The 16,927-nt window shown below is 44.1% G+C and overlaps 2 protein-coding genes across 10 annotated transcripts in view; one reads left to right on the top strand and one right to left on the bottom strand.

Moving 5' to 3' along the window:
• Positions 1 to 1,617: 1,617 nt before the first annotated feature.
• tsnaxip1 (translin-associated factor X interacting protein 1) lies at positions 1,618 to 13,197 on the bottom strand. 6 transcript variants are annotated; one of them, XM_018726628.2, is made up of 7 exons: positions 12,773 to 13,197; positions 12,431 to 12,497; positions 8,909 to 9,133; positions 4,218 to 4,431; positions 3,589 to 3,758; positions 2,959 to 3,201; positions 1,625 to 1,905 (listed from the first exon to the last, which is right to left on the bottom strand). In XM_018726628.2, the coding sequence occupies exons 5-7, from the start codon at positions 3,733 to 3,735 to the stop codon at positions 1,687 to 1,689; spliced, it is 609 nt and encodes a 202-aa protein (XP_018582144.2). In that variant the 5' UTR covers positions 3,736 to 3,758; positions 4,218 to 4,431; positions 8,909 to 9,133; positions 12,431 to 12,497; positions 12,773 to 13,197; the 3' UTR covers positions 1,625 to 1,686. The 6 variants fall into 6 exon arrangements, with proteins under 6 accessions (XP_018582147.2, XP_018582144.2, XP_018582143.2 ...); XM_018726631.2 differs by having other exon boundaries at positions 1,618 to 1,905; positions 3,081 to 3,201; positions 12,431 to 13,197; XM_018726627.2 differs by having other exon boundaries at positions 12,431 to 13,197.
• The window catches only part of ranbp10 (RAN binding protein 10), a 28,368-nt gene continuing 21,924 nt past the window's right edge, over positions 10,484 to 16,927 (top strand). For all 4 annotated transcript variants that reach the window (XM_018726625.2, XM_018726626.2, XM_029253323.1 and 1 more), the window contains exon 1: positions 10,484 to 11,040. In XM_018726625.2, coding sequence (XP_018582141.1) covers positions 10,842 to 11,040 — 199 coding nt within the window. In that variant the 5' untranslated portion in view covers positions 10,484 to 10,841. The remainder of the gene's footprint in view (positions 11,041 to 16,927) is intronic.

Below are 16,927 nucleotides of genomic sequence, written 5' to 3'. Positions count from 1 at the left end.
GAGGCAGTCTGTGGCCTCTTATGTTGTTGGCGTTGTGGAGCGGATGTGTATGTGTGTGTGTAGGAGGGATGGGGAGTAGTTGACGCCTCTCGGGCTCAGAGGGTAATCTGTGTTTGCCGTGATGGGTGGAGAGGTAGTGGATGGGTGTTGTTCACAAGCCTGATGGCCTGAGGGTAAAAAAAAGAGAGAAGTTTTTCAGCCTTGAAGTTCTGGCTTTAACACTCCTGTAGTGTCTGCCTAATGGTAAGGGTGTGAAAAGGCTGTGCTGGGGATGACTATTGTCCTTGATGATGTTAATGGCTCTCCAGATGGTTCTGGCCTGGTAGAGGGTCTCCAGTGATGGTAAGGATGTTCCAGAGATGGTTTGAGCAGCTTTCACCACTCGCTGTAGCGCCTTGCGCTTCCAAACCTGTTGTTCCCATTTGATACATTTTTTTTTTACAAATATTTTCCTGCTAAGTTATACACACTTTGGATAATTTAATCTAGTATTTTAATAATAATAATATTAATAGTTTAATATTTTCCCCGGGGGTGCGGTGGTGCAGTGGGTTGGACCACAGTCCTGCTCTCCGGTGGGTCTGGGGTTCGAGTCCTGCTTGGGGTGCCTTGCGGCGGACTGGCGTCCTGTCCTGGGTGTGTCCTCAGCCCCCTCCGGCCTTACGCCCTGTGTTGCCGGGTGGGCTCCGGTTCCCCGTGACCCTGTATGGGACAAGCGGTTCAGAAAATTGTGTGTGTGTGTGTGTGTGTGTGTGTGTGTGTGTGTATTTTCCCCATTTATACAGTCTGATATTAAGTGAATCCATCTAGATAAAGTGCTAAAGGAACACTTAGTCTGCAACCTTTAAAGTTAAAATCTCGTTAACTGTGCCATAACTTCACCCACTGCCTTACTCATTAGGTTAATAGCCCTACGGTAACACTGTGCACACCTTCACCGTCAGGATGTTAAAGAAGAGGCCGACCAGCCAGCACCTCTCCATTAGGTTCTAAGCATGCTTCCTGTGCCTGCTCTCCAACTACATCGAAAAGAACTTGGGGAACTTGCTGCTCCACCCCCCTCTCTGGGACAAACATTTCTGAAACTCACAACAATGAAGTGAAAGCAAGTAAAAAGTAGGTTTGGTTTAGAGATGCAACTAAGCTCTGTGTATTTTAATGTACCTTGTGATTCTTTGACATAATTATAATTTAGATAATATACTGAAGCTACTTTCTCATCTCCAGGGACCTTTTCCTTCTAGATTTCCTTGATGAGACTGACCAAATCTGAAATGTTGAGCTACAGGTTCTCCAATGTTCCTGTGTGGTTCAGTACCGTGAGAGGACACAAAGGGGCGCCATGTTTTAATAAAACAAAAATCAGCCAGCAGCGCATCATCCATCTACAGGAGGTTTATAGCCCTGCAAGGTAAGAAAATATTAGGCTGCACATTGCCTTGGGAGGTTATGTTTGTGTGTCTGCAGAATTCTCCATTACTGTGTAAACATCTTAAATTTAATGCAGAGCACAGAGTTTTGGTGCTCCAGACTGGCTCAGCCAGTATAGTAGAGTTGTCATCTTCTGACTGTGATTAGGGGTTCTCCAAGAATGGCTCACGCTGCAGACAGATTTGGAAACAACTAAACAGAGTCAAAAATTCACCTCTATCATCCTACCTGTCCTGCAGTCTTTGAGGTGGAGATTTATAAAGCACTTGCACTTTGTGTGTGTATTATGATACTGAGAAGACTGGGGGTGTGGTGGGCGTGAGAATGTAATCCTATGGAGCAGGTCAGCCGGTGGGTACGTGGTGGAGTGGCTACCAGCCCAATGAAGAATTCCTGCTTCATGGCCCTCTCTTCCAACTTCTGCAGCAGAATGGTCAGGCTGGACTGGCCCTGGGAGATGTGCCCCGAGTATGTCTGTGAAATGAGCAGTTCTGTATGAGCTTGTAGCATGGCACTCTTTGTAAATACCCTTACAGCAAGGCAGACAGAAAACAGAACAATAAAAGAGGTGGAATATTTTCCAGTCTCTACTGCACAGGCTTTCCCCCTTACAGAGCTAATTTGTTCCTTAAAAACCTTTCATAAAGTGAACTCTCATACACTGAAGATATATAGTTAACATTAGCTTCAATGGTGAACATTTCACACATTCAAAATTGCTATCCGTTTATGCTGAAATATCACTGGAAAAAAAAGGTTTAAATGGATATAATTGCAATAGTTAACATTACTTATCATAACATAAGAAGGCAGTTAACCTTCATTAATTACTCTATAATACCATAAGGCTGCCTACCTGTGCTCCTTTATCATAGCTATTATGAACTGTACACTTAAATGTTAAACAAAACATACATACATGTGATACTCAATCTATGTACTGATTCAACCTTTAATGAAAAAGCAGAACAGTTAAGTTCCAACTCTGAAAAAGCTGACATGATTGAGATGTTAACTGGTTTTGTTTTAACTGATCCTCTTAAATGCGAATAAATGTTTTGCAAACTGAAGTACATTTATTCATTTAGCAGATGCTTTTCTCCAAAGCAACGTACATCTCATAGGAAATACAACGTATGCACTACATTAGGACAAAAAGAGACAGTTGCAGATGTGTGATTCTTAAGTACAGTTAGTTTGTTTCCTTCCACCATATTCACTGATGTTCATCACACAAGTAGCTGCATAAAACTATCAGAATACTGACGATTTCTGATCACCTTCCTATTAATTTTTTTTGAGATACATATAAAAATTTCTGTACATTACAGGAAGCGCTGCGTAAAGGCTTATCCGGGCATGATCTTAAAGTTATGGTGCAAGACCATTTACACCTTACATGAACTTAAGAGATCATGGGCAAAGGGAGTCTGGAAGAGGTGACTTTTTAGAGGGGAATTAAGTGAAACCATTCATAACCCCAAGTTCTCTTAATCCAGACTGGTGTATCTTGGGGTGACTAATCACCTCTCTGTTTTCTGCTCTCAGTGTGGACACCCTGTTTCTGGTACTCCCTCCTAGTATGAGGAGCAAACTCTCAGACACCTGCGCAGTCTTCCCAGTCCAGTGAGGGCAGGAGGTGAAAGTACCCTGGAAGGCCTTTAGCTCCCCCTCGAGGATGTCCCACTGCTCAGTGATCTGTATGTGGACCTCCAGCAGTGTGTCGTACTCGGCTTTGATTTGGTCAAAGTCCATCTGAAGGGTTTGCAGCTGTAACAAGGGAGACACGTATTAATGCGGGGTCAGAGGTCTGTTTACATGGTTTTGAAAGAACATTCTCCGGAACAATGTAGAACTTCTGGGCAGCAAATAGGTCGATTGTTACACAGCTGAGCTGGAGACTTATTTTCACAACGTAAATACCTACCTTTATACAATGGTGTATCCAACTATGCACTATAAGCTATGTAATTATCATTCATGACTTATTGTGTTTGATAAATGTCTCTACTTGGCCTGTTTTCTCAGTTTAGTGATTCTTACACTGTGGCCTTTGTAACTTTGAGAAATAATGCATGTATCATCATTGTGATCCGTTTGGTCCTTATTGATAACCAAACTAGTCGATGCTCAATGGGGATGCAGTGTTCTTCCCACCTTCAGCAGGGTCTCCTGATAGGCATGATCAAGGGCTTCCCAGACTCTGCAGGGCACTGCATCCCTGTACTCAGCCTGCAGGTGGTTCAACTCCACCTGGGCCTTGATCAAATCTTCCCCACACACCTCGAGTGCCACTTTCACCATCTCCGAGTCCTCAGACACTACCTCTGTGAGTGGGAGGTGGAGTAAATGGGAAAAGGATGACTCAGATAATGTTTATGAGGCTGGACTGCAGTGTTCCTGTGTCTCAACCGATGAGGTTACATTTGACCTTTGGGAGAGAGCAGCTCAAGCTGAACCAAAAAGAAAGGCCCAAAAGGCATGTATTTAAGAGGGTGTCCATTAACTGGACGTCCAGGCTGTGATGCTGGGGTCCTGCATGTGCTTTACTCAGCCACTGAGCCTGGTAGTCCACCACTTTAATTTGCTCTCACAAACACACTGAAATAAAGAATGTAAAGCTAGAAGAATTGAACATATCAGTTATATTTAATTAACATGTTCAGCATCTGCTGTTGAAAAATTATGTGTGCTAAAAATATTTCTGGGGGAGGCCTTGTTCAATAAAAACTCTATTTCAACTGAAGGCGTGCAGCAGTTGTTAAGGATTCATTCTGAATTCTTACCAAAAGCTGTTCAGTCCTATTGCCTCTATGTATCCCACATATGTACATTGGACCCGAAGTCACCCACTGCATGTGGTTCCTGCCCCCAACCCTCTTCTTATGCTCCTGCTGCGTGACTCAAATTGCTGATGCTGGCCATGGGCAGCCTGCGGGCGTCACACTCCTGACAGTAGGCCAGGTACAGCACAGCCAGGGCTTTCTTCAAAACAGTGACCTGTGGAGAAACAGAATATCAAGAGGTCTCAATAAAATATCCATGTTGTTTCCCTCAGAATGGGGGGTGCGGTGGCGCAGTGGGTTGGACCACAGTCCTGCTGTCCGGTGGGTCTGGGGTTCAAGTCCCGCTTGGGGTGCCTTGCGACGGACTGGCGTCCCGTCCTGGGTGTGTCCCCTTCCCCCTCCAGCCTTACGCCCTGTGTTACCGGGTAGGCTCCGGTTCCCCGTGACCCCGTATGGGACAAGCGGTTCTGAAAATGTGTGTATGTGTGTGTGTGTGTGTGTGTTTCCCTCAGATGAAACTGACATTATCCCTTTAGAGACTCCTAGTCAACTAAAACCTTGTTTATTTCCCTTAATTGGTACATGTCATATCCGTAAAATGTTGGGGGCACGGTCCTGTTCTCCGGTGGGTCTGGGGTTCGAGTCCCGCTTGGGGTGCCTTGCGACAGACTGGCGTCCCGTCCTGGGTGTGTCCCCTCCCCCTCCAGCCTTGTGCCCTGTGTTGCCGGGTTAGGCTCTGGCTCCTCGTGACCTCCGAATGGGACAAGCGGTTCTGAAAATGTGGATGTGTGGCATATCCGTAAACTTAAAGTTCATCAGACTAATATAGGGCAATTCGAACAATGTTTTAATTTTTTTATGAACATGATTGGAGATGCTTTTTTGCTTAGCCTCATATTTTAACTGTCAGTACATCAGGTTTTTGAATAAGAAGAGCAAGTATACTGTTATATACTGTTAAAGAATAAGGTCTATATTTTGTTTCTTATAAAAACTAAAATACAAGCTGCTTTGACAGTGTCTCTTTTTTTTGTATGTATTTACTGTACTTGCCTGTTCTGTATTATTTTCTAGTGAATTTAAAAAAAGCCTACCAATGGACAGTTTGGTAGGACAATACCACGCCCCAGGCACCGGACCATGTTTTGGAGCATCAATCCTGGGGCTGTTTTTGAGTCACTGTTTTCTCAACCCCGAGTCCTTGCTGGTGGAATAATCTTCGCACCACAAACTAAACACTCACCTACTTACAGTGTACTTTTGCCTACAGAAGCCAATTCCTGTTTCCTAGTGCTTGGCAGCCACTGTTTAATGCACTGCTAGCAGCTGAACTGCACTTATTAACTTTGTTTTATTGACTCTTATCTTATTTTCACCTTTAATCACGTTCATGCAGGCATAACACAATGTGGCTGTGAACATACTAATGCTTTGTGATTTCTAAACATCCCACTATGTTGTAATGCTGATGGATATCTTCATTTGCAGTAATTCTAAGTATTAATGTCAGTACATTTGCAGTTATTTTGTATTTTTTGATGCTCTTATCTGAAGTATATTTTCCATCTTTTTGTTCTTGCTGTGAGATTAGATATATCATGTTTCTGCACTCGGCCCAGGTGACGACGGGTGTTAGCAACGGTGACAGCAGCCACGGGGGTATTGATTTCCCTTCAGTATCTGCTGAACTCACTGCTCACAGATGGCCTGCAATCGGACTCAGGTGAAGGCTGAACAAAGGCTTTTGTTGGGTGGGAAGGGAAGAACACTGGGTGATGCTCAGTAAGAGGAGCTCATTAAGAACACAATAGGCAAACTGAGCAATAGACACAGCTTGGGGTTGTGGGATGGACTCATACTCACCACAGTTCAGATTTGGTTCACACTTTCTCCTCAGAAAGTCAAAATCAAAATAGGTCTAGAAGTATTTGCAGTTCTGTGATCATTTGACAAGTGATTTCTACAGTGTGGCTTAACCTCATCAACACACAAATCCATAAATCCATAAATCCATGAATAAGGAAAGCTGTGAGCTTAGGCTTCTGTTCTTTTCCAAGCAAATGCACAGATGCTGCAAGGCTACAAATGCCAGCAATCAGACAGTGGCTCGTCGCACTCTGTGCAAGCAGAATACAGAGCAGGAGCACTCGGAGACCCAAGCTGTGCTCCATCACTACAGCAGTTTCATAACTTACCAAAACAGTGGTCTCTATATTTCATTGTTAATGTGCAAAGCACTTCCTAATGACTTGCTGTGTCTGTCTGGTTCAGGTCTGGATGCCTCACATCCATGTCAGGTGCAATATCTATGTGTCACAATGGATCAGTGGTGCAACACACTATAATGAGTCATTATAATACACATATTCCTTGTTATCCACCCCAACTTGTTCCTGAAAATGGACCGAATGTTGAAAAGCCAGATAAGAATGTTACTTATTTTTGGGGGATAAAATCCAATTTGTTTCAAAATCATCTCAAGGTCACCCCAGAATTATCCTAAACAATGCCAAATATCATAAGGAAAAAGTTGTATAACACATTAAAATATAATGCATATTAATGAATGATAAAATAATTTTTTTTAAAATTATTTCATGAAGTAAACTTGCTGTGATAGTGTGTGTGTGGAATGGCTTGAGGAAGATGATGGCCAAATGTAACATTTAAATAATGGAAAACTGGAAGATTAAAATACAATGGTGCAAAACAGGGAATGCAAACGCAAACAAGTGAGTACGCAAGCGACACCATAGAATGTCAGAGAGCATGAGTACATGGTTCCCGTAATTCACAGGTGTCTCAGAGTCCCTCTCACACAGTTGCTTGGAGCAATTTTCAAATGAAGTCTTAGTTTATTTTGCTAGACTGAATGTCGCAGACAAGATAAATGAGAATCTAACCCAATTAAGGACAATTGCTGTTAATAATCCTGGACTGAATAAGGGAAAAATTGGATATCAGGAGATCAAATAACAGGATGAGTGTAGCAGGTAGTGCAGTTGATGAGGTGGTAGTAAGTCAGTACTGTCTCTGAAGTGGTGATTTTGGTGGCTTAGAGTGAGTCAATGCAGTAACTGTGTGTGGTACTGAAGGGATGCAGTGTATGTGTGTAGCAGTGGTCAAGCCTCTGGGTCAGAACTAGAAGGAATATTAGCTGGGTCTGCAGGGAGTCCCACTTCTCTGTCATGTTGCTGATGATCCTCTCCAGGCGCCGACTTTCCCGCTTGAGGGCCTTGACCCCCGACCTCTCCTCCTCATACAGTGCCAAGACACGTTGTTCACATCGCTCTGATACCATCACCAGCAGTCTGTGCAGGGGTTCCAGCTCACGGATTTGACCCCTTAAGCACACGGAGAGAACATACTGAAACGTCAGGTAACCTCATTCAGTCCTACAATATGCCAGTGTTATATGGTTGCATAAAATCCCTCTGCTTACAACAAGAAAATTATGTGCACCTTAATGTGTTAGTTATACAACAACATATTTAAAATTAATGTAGTGCACCAACAATGCATAGCTAATGTGATTTCATACTCATTTTTGAATGCAAAAAGCAGTGGCTTGTAGGTTTTAAAGTCCTCAATGAAGCAGTTAGAAACCTCCCGGTAGGCCTGTGTGACCAACGAGCAGATTCTTTGTAGACTCACACCTAAAATTCAGCTGAAGTGTTTGCACTCATCACCTAATAAGTCTCCCAGTATCCAGATTTTCACTTATCTGGTCTGCAATTATTAATATTCCTTATTATTAATCTGTTCATGTTTGCATTTCTCTGATCTGCAACATTCAGTATGCTGTGTAAACTGAGACCACATTTGAAAACTGCGTCAAGCAGCTTCATGAGAGTTTGTGAGATGCACAGCATTCTGGGAATCGTGTACCCACACTCTCAGTTGGCGTCTAAATCCGTGTGGTCTCACTAGCATTCTCACATGTTTGTGCTTTAATTTTCTAATTATTCACTCATTTAAATGTGACATGTAGCATATCTTCCTCAATCCGGTCTACGGACACGATCATGGTAAATTTACTTTATGAAATAATTATGAAATCATTTTATTTGTTCTATTTTAATGTTACAAAACTTTCTCCTTATGATATTGGGTATCATTTTGGGTAATTGTGGTGGGCTTGGAATGAAGTGAAATTTTTCCCCTTAAGAAATAATGGAATAAGTAATTTCACTGTGGAGGTGTGGTGGCACAGCAGGTTTGGACTTTGCCTGCTCTCTGATGGTTCTGGGGTTCAAGTCCTGCTTGGGGTGACCTCCAATGGACTGGTGTCCTGTCCTGGGTGCTTCCCCTCCCTCCTCCAGCCTTGCGCCCTCTGTAGCTGGATTAGGCTTCGGTTTGCCACGACACTGGTTGGGACAAGCACTTTCTGTGTGTGTGTGTAATTTCAATGTTTAGTCCTTTCTCAGGAACAAACTAGAACCAGATAATGAGGGATAAGCGTATTGTATTTCTAACCGGTGTCATTGTGCCTTCTAAAAGGAAGTCTCTTTTAAGCACTGACACCAGTGGTATTTCTGACTTGGTATACAAATTTCAGTTAATGAGATAACTACCTGATCCTCCAACAAATGAAGATGAATGTTGGTTTGCATTCTTTTCAAATTCTGAAATGGTTTTAAATTACATTGTTTCACAGTCTGTTACATTCAGCTTTATAGTTATCAACTCACCTCTCTTGTTCTGAAACTGAATAAAATATGACAATGTATGTCAACTAAGGTGGATCTGCATATTTAGCAAGTGTGCTGGGTTGAAGAATGATCTGTGGGACCTGGAGTCTGTGCTCTTGAGACCTGGGCTCATTTATGTTCAAGGCCTGCAGCTTTCTTCTCAAATCCCCTTCAAGTAGCTCCAGGAACTGTGGCTTTCTCAAAGTACCATGGAACTCACCACACCTTGAACATACCAGAAACAAAGGTCAACACATGATGCTGAATGGGGGGCAGAGAACTGATACCCCCACACATCACACTGGCAGAAAATAGTCTTCCTAGTCTTTTATCTATGTCTCACCCTTCACTTCATATGAGAACTATGTGATTTTGCATTCTGTGCGAGTTTGTTTTTCTTCACCTAACATTTTCAAAGTCAATTTTAGGATTGATTGGGATGGCTCCATTGAACTGAGCTGATTTTGTACATTTTTTAAATTAAAACATATATCTGTAGTTCCTTGTCTGTCCCACAAATGCAGTCTCTTGCTTAATCATATGTGAGGTCATATGAGCAAGCCAGGTAGGAAGGTTCTCTGGTGCACCCACAACCTTGGTATGAGGCAGGAAAAATACATTTTCACCATACTTTCTCCATTATTATGTTCCTAGAAAGGCATCAGGCAGTGGTCCTTCAGGGTCCTGCACTTTCAGGGTACTCTTTAGTCACGTGTGGCTGCTTTAACATAACAGGACCTCTAGTTATAATAACAGGGTGTGGCAGAACTTTTCTACCAGATTGCCTGTCATCATGCTGAGAATCTAAAGATATTCTGTAGTAAAAAAGATCATTTAGAAAAATCAAGCCATGATCTTGTGTGCAATGAGTTTAAAAACGTGAAGCTCATGCATTAGATATTACTGAGAGGTAATAATAGCAATACTCCCCATACCGACATATCATCACAATCCAACACAACTAAATACCCTAGCAATAGTTCTAGGTTAAGTAATACTTCTCATTTTTCCACACAGAACAGAAATAAATGTATACCTTATTTCGTTCCATTCCTGCACTGGCAAAGGAGGAAACCTGATTCCTTTCTGTGTCGACATCTGACACTGTTGGGGAGTTACTGTCTTTCAAAACCATTTGTTTTTAAGTTATAACGTTAAATTTATTCTACCTAATGTTAAAGACAGCACCCTACCAGCGTTAGTGTTTAGGGCGTTGCCATGGAGACGAAGGACCCAAACAGGACCACAGAAAGTGTCCTCGGCAGAGTCAGTATACCACCTATTTCTGAACAAAATATATTTTTCTATTGTGTTGGTGAACACATAAGGACAGTAAGACTTATTTCTCTATTATTATTATTATTGTTATCATTATTAAACATCAGGCTTCTGCTAGTATGAAGTTTAAAAGCGGATCATTTTCCGTTTATAATTATTATATTTATGTTGAAGGAAAATACTCTCGAATACTTTGTCATCTGTTTTACGAAGTGAAAAATGTTGATTTTGTACAGTGTAGTGTAAAAAATAGAAAACCTTAGAGGTATTTTTCATTAAATATATGTCAAACCTGGAGTGTTAAAAACTTTAACTTGGAGCTATATATGATACAGTTTCACCCGTTTAATGAACTACATCCCCCTCCCCGACTTTCCTCCTCCTCCCCTCTCGTGAAGCGCCACGGGCAGGCGCATGGATTTATGGGTTATTGAGTACTAAGGACATAACCATAGTCCTTTGTCTCCACTACAGAATATGCTCATTTGAACTACAAAACCCAAAACAGCATGGGCAGTTCGACGCCGTAGAGAGTTGGTTATCCGGGGATATCGCTCTGCTGCTCTGGCTCTCCTGTCTATTTTACCCTCTCCCTCTTCCTGCGGATTGGCATAGCACAGTAGAAAAAAGCAAAACAAAACATTACAGGCAAAAAATGGCGGAGCTCGGAGCGGGGAGCCTGCAAGTAGGGGACCCAGCATTGAATTACCAGGAGCGCGAGCTCAACGAGCGATTGAAGCGACTCTACCCGGCCGTGAATGAGGAAGAGACCCCTTTACCCCGATCGTGGAGCCCCAAGGATAAATACAGCTACATCGGGCTGTCCCAGAACAACCTGCGGGTGCATTACAAAGGTACACGGGCTCGAGCGAACGAGCGGCAGCTGGATGATCGGACGGATGCAGCCTTGACGGGCTGTCGACAGGCAACACCTAGGCTTGTCATTGTCTGTTTTAAGTGTGTGTGAGAGAGAGAGAGAGAGAGAGAGAGAGAGGGCGAGATGTGCTCCTCCGTCCCCTGCTTTGTCTGTCAAATAAGAGAAATAAATGTGCATATAATAAATGGGTGACAGTTAGCCAGGAAGCTAGCTCACGATGACATTGTGATTGTTCAGCCCGGACTCCCCCGCTCGCCAAACGAGCGAGATATTTATACAGATTTATTTAGTATATTCAGCTTTTCCTGCCTGTGTGGATGCGGGGAGGAAAAAACATGATACACAGAGACAGATGAGATGCGGTTGATGTCATTTTTATCATGTGTTCACGCGATGACGCGCGACACATAAACAAAAACACGGCCGCTCAGGGTTTGTGTCTAACGCTGACCGAGCCTCCACACCCTTGAATGTGTGTAAGTATGTGTGTCGTGTGTTGTGCCGCCTGTGCTAAACTGCTCTCTGATTTGATGATGGTGAATACGGAGGGAGGTGGTAACAGGTGCCCGCTTTGGGGGGGAGGAGGAGGAGGAGGAGGAGGGCCAGCTGTCGCCTTTTCTCCTCACCACTGCAGAGCTGCGCGCTGTCAGCTGGTCGCACTCGGCTTTACCGCGCTCGTTCCCCGGTGCGATCCTAGCCGAAAAGGGTCACCTCACACCGACCCTTTATCCAGGACCAGGCTGTCATGTCATGTGTCTCATTTTGAATGAGCTGTTGATTTAACAGTTTCCCCATAATTTCTCACATCATGTCCTAACATTCGTGCTAACACAGTGTGTGTGGATTCATTTTCTGTTTAAAATGTCGAAGCTTTTTCGGTGGAGCGCGCTCCCTGATCTGCCCCGCTTTGCATCATTTAGTAACAGTCATCCAGCATCTAATGAACACATAATTTTACTTAATAATCAATTTTTTTTTTCCACTATTCTTTTAACACCCCCCCCCAAAAAAAAGAACATATATTCTTGTACAGCCATTGTTTGTGTATATACCGAAGAGCAGCAGGTGGTGATACGGACCCAGGCCTGAATCCCATCTTCTGCTTTAGTACCCTTGAACTTGAATTTAAACTTCCCTTTAAATTCCGCCAGTACAAATTATTCAGCCATTTCAAAGGGGAGATACTTCTAAGTAGCTTAACATTCTAAGTCACTTTGGAGAAAACTGCAAGCTCAATGAGTAAATGTAGATTTATATCACTGCACTGACTATGTAATGACTATTACCCACCACGGTTAACTTTAATTGTGGATGATGATTACCGTGTTTGAACACAATGATCCCACACAATTTACAGGTACACTTACTGCGCTTGGTTCTGAATCAGAATTGATCCCCCCCCCCGCAGTCCTCAGGTATCCAGGCACCTTGTAGCTGTGAACAAAACAGTGTCTAGGTTTACACAATTCCAGCGCTGAAGGTCAATTAAGATCCGTTTTGTGTAATAAAGAAAGAAAAGCTAGGTTTCGTCTTAAGATTCGTCAGTATTTGCACTTTGCTTCGTCCATCCGAGGTGCTGTTGTCCAGATTGTGTTTTGTGCCATGAATAGGACAGAGATCCATGTACGCTGCAAACAGAGGAAGCTTGTAGGGCATACAGTGTGTGTTCCTGTGGAAGAATCTGGTCAGCTGAGCAGCGGTTTACAGACCTGGTTCAGTTGCCATATTGCAGGCTTTCTGGCTGCAGCCAGTGGTCCAGGCATCCAGATAAGGCTGCAGCGTGTGGGCAACGCAGCCCCGCAACACCGTGGGGTCCCCCAGCCTCACGAGGGAGACGCACTCAGCAGATGACAGACGCAGCTCAGGCTGTCCTCAGAACTCCCCCTCCATCCTCCGCTCCACGTTGTGTGTCAACATTTCCATGCAAATATTTCTGATGTGCGAGGATTGTTGTTGCTTTGTTTCTCCTCTACCCTCGCTTCTCCATATTAGTCCCAGCCGGTCTTTCGCACCCGGCTGATTCAGAGCCCCTTCCTGCCAGCGTTCCGATTTCTTGGTTCGAGGCCAAAATTAAGTTGCTAGGCGGCGAATGTGTTTTTGTGCAGAAGAGGTGTTTTCAGTTATGGAGACACAAGGGGCCTGTCAGGCAGAGAGAGGGAAAGGTGGGGGGACGGAGGTGTGTGTGTGTGTGTGTGTGTGTGTATGTGTGTGTGTGTGGACCAACCGCATGTGGAATGAGCGCAGACCTTGGCATGCAGCCCAGGGTCCCTGACTGAAATGTTCCCTGCACCGTCTGTGTGGAGGAGGAGCCCATGTCCTGGTTCAAAGGTCAACACCAGGAATGGCATATTCATCACTCGAGCAAAATGTATTTCAGCTCCCAACTGCAGTCATAACATGAGAGCAGCAGTGTTTTCCCCATTAAATTTGCCTGGCTTTAACAAGAACAAAGGGATAGTAGCGGTGAACGAGAGCATCGCGCAGAACTAGAATGGCTGTAATATGTTTCGGAATTAAATTTTAGCGGTCACAGCTTGCCACAGCGGGCAAGTCCCTGAAGGTGTTAAATGAAGTATGAAACGGTGCAGAAAAAGGCAAGCTGCAGACCCGGGCACCTAAAAATAGACAGCTTTGATTTGTGTCAGTGTGTGAGAGAGTGTCAGTGTCTCTACGTGTTTGGCGTCATGGGCTTGTGTGTCTTCACGGGTGTGTTTCTGTGTGTCTATTTGAATGAGACTTTTTTTTTTTTTTTTTTAAACCAAAAAAAAAAAATTGTTTTGAAAGCAGCGGGGATTTGGGTGGAATTAAAGTGTGTAGGGGTTTTGGAGTTGAGAGAGAGCCAGGAATGCTTGTAGGACTGGTTAACAGGAAGTAGAGCAGAGTAACAGGGTGGTGTAAGGGAGTGTGTGTAGATGAGACGTTGGGAGACGACTGCATTGGATATGGTAAGGAATGATGTGAGATGGTATTGGGTTTATTCTCCTCACCTTTACAATGTCAGCCGTGAAATTCTAGCCCTCACATGTGTACAGCTGTGCCTCCCAGCCCTTGACGGCGTGTGCTTAATTGCTTTGCCCTTTCCTTCGCAGTTTGTTTGTGTGTATTGAACAAAGACTTATCTGGTGAAATGAACACACTAGGGAAGGAACCCCGGAACATTCCCAGGCGAGAAGCAGCAGTTGAACTCTGTTCCCTTTGTGATTGCCTAAGAGGAATTGCGGTGCCACACAGTCACTTTCAGCAAAAACAGGCTGTAGTTGGCTTCTGGATGTACTCGGTCACCCTGTCACGGAGTCAGGGTCATGAGCCGCAGCCTGGGCAGGTCGTTTATTACACACATTACTCCTGTTTGCGCTGTAACCTTTGTCTTCGGTTGACTGTGCTCTAGGAGTCCCAGTTCATTGTGTACTTGCTTCCTGCACTTGAGCTGGGCGCTTGTGGTTTCTCGCAAGGGATGACATCACCAGTCGTCATCAGCCTGGCTAGGCTCTACTTCTGGAGATCTGGCTGGCCAGCGCCTGCCAGCGCCTGCCAGTGCCGACACTTGATCGGCGGCTTTGACCCTCCCTGCCTCCTTATTCACTCGCACACCTTACTGGCACTGAATGACTCACTCAGACAGGTGTCGGGGAGACCGGGTTGACTGAGGGGGCCTGATTGTGCTCTGACAGCGGGATGGAGGTAGAACAGCATTTCATTCAGGCACATGGAGGACATTACCGGGAAGGCTGCCCATAGGCCCCTGCTGGGTGTAGTGGTCTGATTTCGTGAGCTTTAAAGACAGTCTAGTGTTGCAGCAGTCTCCTCTAAGCAGTATGAGATGCAAGTTGCCCATCCTTGGAATGAATTAAAGGTTAAAGTGGCTTTTGTTTGTCCTCCAAACAGCAGCAGAAGGCCCATCGTTAGGGGTTTCGCCAAAAAGTGCTTATTCAAATCGTGCTTTAAGACCAGATTTTTATTTGCGATATAGAGAAGGGAACAACTAAGTAAATTTAGAGTGTCTTGGTGAATCTGTGAGGCATATTTGGCCAAATCCAGGCTGTGTGTCTCTCTGTGTACTGCGTGTGTTTTTCCACGCCTTGTCCCACTAGTTAGAACTGAATCAGAAGTGAACAGGTGCAGTTTGTACAGGAGTAACACTCTTATTTGCATGCAGATGTGTTTGCGAATGTGTTTATGTTGTCTGTCTTTACATGTTATTTGCGCGCGTGTGTGTCTGCTGGTAACACTGTGTCCCTGCTGCGTTGTTGACTCTCGAGGACATGCCCTTTTGGTTCCAGCGGTGATCTGCCTTCGGAGGAAGCTGCTAAAGTTGAGCAGTGCAAATGTGTGTGTAAATAGAGGCAAGAACACCACTGTGGCTTCTATTTATAATTACAGCGTGTATAAATGAACACTTGTCTGTTAGTCATAACAAAGATGGTACTCTGTGATTCAGATGGTGGACAGCGATTGTGTTCTTTGGCGGTTCCGTCACACTCCTCAGCTTGTATTGTGTTTTTTAAAAAAAAAAAAACAACTAAAAACATCACTGTCTTTTTAGAGATTTCCTAAGCATGGTATGGTTTCCCACCTGTACCAGATTTAGCCATAAACCATATCTGCCAAGTTTAGGTTTTGCGGCTTGGGTTGCGCAGCGGGGTAGAAGAGGGTAAGCAGGCCTGTGTTAGCATGAGACTAAACTGTGAAAGAGTTCATTAATGGTAAGTGTGGTTTGAAAATGCTGTTCATAGTTTAAGGTATGACCTAAAGATTTTTGTGGTCCCTAAGTATCTGACTCACGGAGCCACTGGTGTAACTAACATATTAAGCGCTGATTCCTGGGAACTGCGGGATTCTGTGAATTGACACTTGGGCTGTATTTCATTATCTGAGAGAGCACACCACGCTCCCTTAATCTGCAGTGGTTTCAGTATTTCAGTCTATGTTTATTTTTATTAGTATTAATAAGTGTTATTTTCAAATAACAAAGCAACTTACAATGTTCCATAGTCAACTTTACACCAATTTATCCATTAGTACAGCAGTGTACTTTTTATCCGTTCAGGAGAAGTACTTTGATCAAGGGGTCCGACAGCAGGAGTGGGATTCAAACTGGGACTTTCAAAGACAGTAGCGTGTCACCTGATAACTTGGGCAACCAGTCTGAGGGCAGTGTTATACACAATTAGCAATAACAGCATATTTGATACCTTGTGTACATCGATAGCCGTGTTAAACCATGTTTACTGTAAACATATCTAAAGGTACCTGAGCTGCAGATTGTCAGGATTTTAAACGTCTTCATTCCTTCCTCTCCTAAGAAATCGAAATATGGGTAACGTTAACGAGTAAAGGGGGTGCAGTGGTGCAGTGGGTTGGACCAGGTCCTGCTCTCCGGTGGGTCTGGGGTTCGAGTCCCGCTTGGGGTGCCTTGCGATGGACTGGCGTCCCGTCCTGGGTGTGTCCCCTTCCCTCTCTGGCCTTACGCCCTGTGTTGCCGGGTTAGGCTCCGGTTCCCCGCAACCCCGTATGGGACAAGCGGTTCTGAAAATGTGTGTGTGTGTGTGTGTGTGTGTGTGTGTGTTAACGAGTAAAGCTCAAATCAGTTCTAAATTGCGCGTGCAGGAACCTAACTGATAACGTAGATGAAGCCGGCAACCTGCCAGTTTGAGGTCCTGTGTCATTTTCACCTCCATCTTAAAGGCTCCTTTCATCAGGCTATTTGCTCTCCATCTTCTCGCTTTCAGCAGAAGAGATGCTACCCAGGAAAATGAGCCCGTTGGTTTGCTTGCTTTTTGAAGAGTGAAGTCACTGTCGGAGAATTTTATTAGTCAATTTCATTGATACGTGCCATTGTTTTTATCCCGAGTCTGAGTCTGTGC

This window comes from Scleropages formosus, chromosome 7 (genome assembly GCF_900964775.1).
Source record: "Scleropages formosus chromosome 7, fSclFor1.1, whole genome shotgun sequence".
NCBI lineage: Eukaryota > Metazoa > Chordata > Actinopteri > Osteoglossiformes > Osteoglossidae > Scleropages > Scleropages formosus.
Note: the sequence above shows the minus strand (reverse complement) of the source record. Positions and strands in the feature narration are given on the sequence as shown.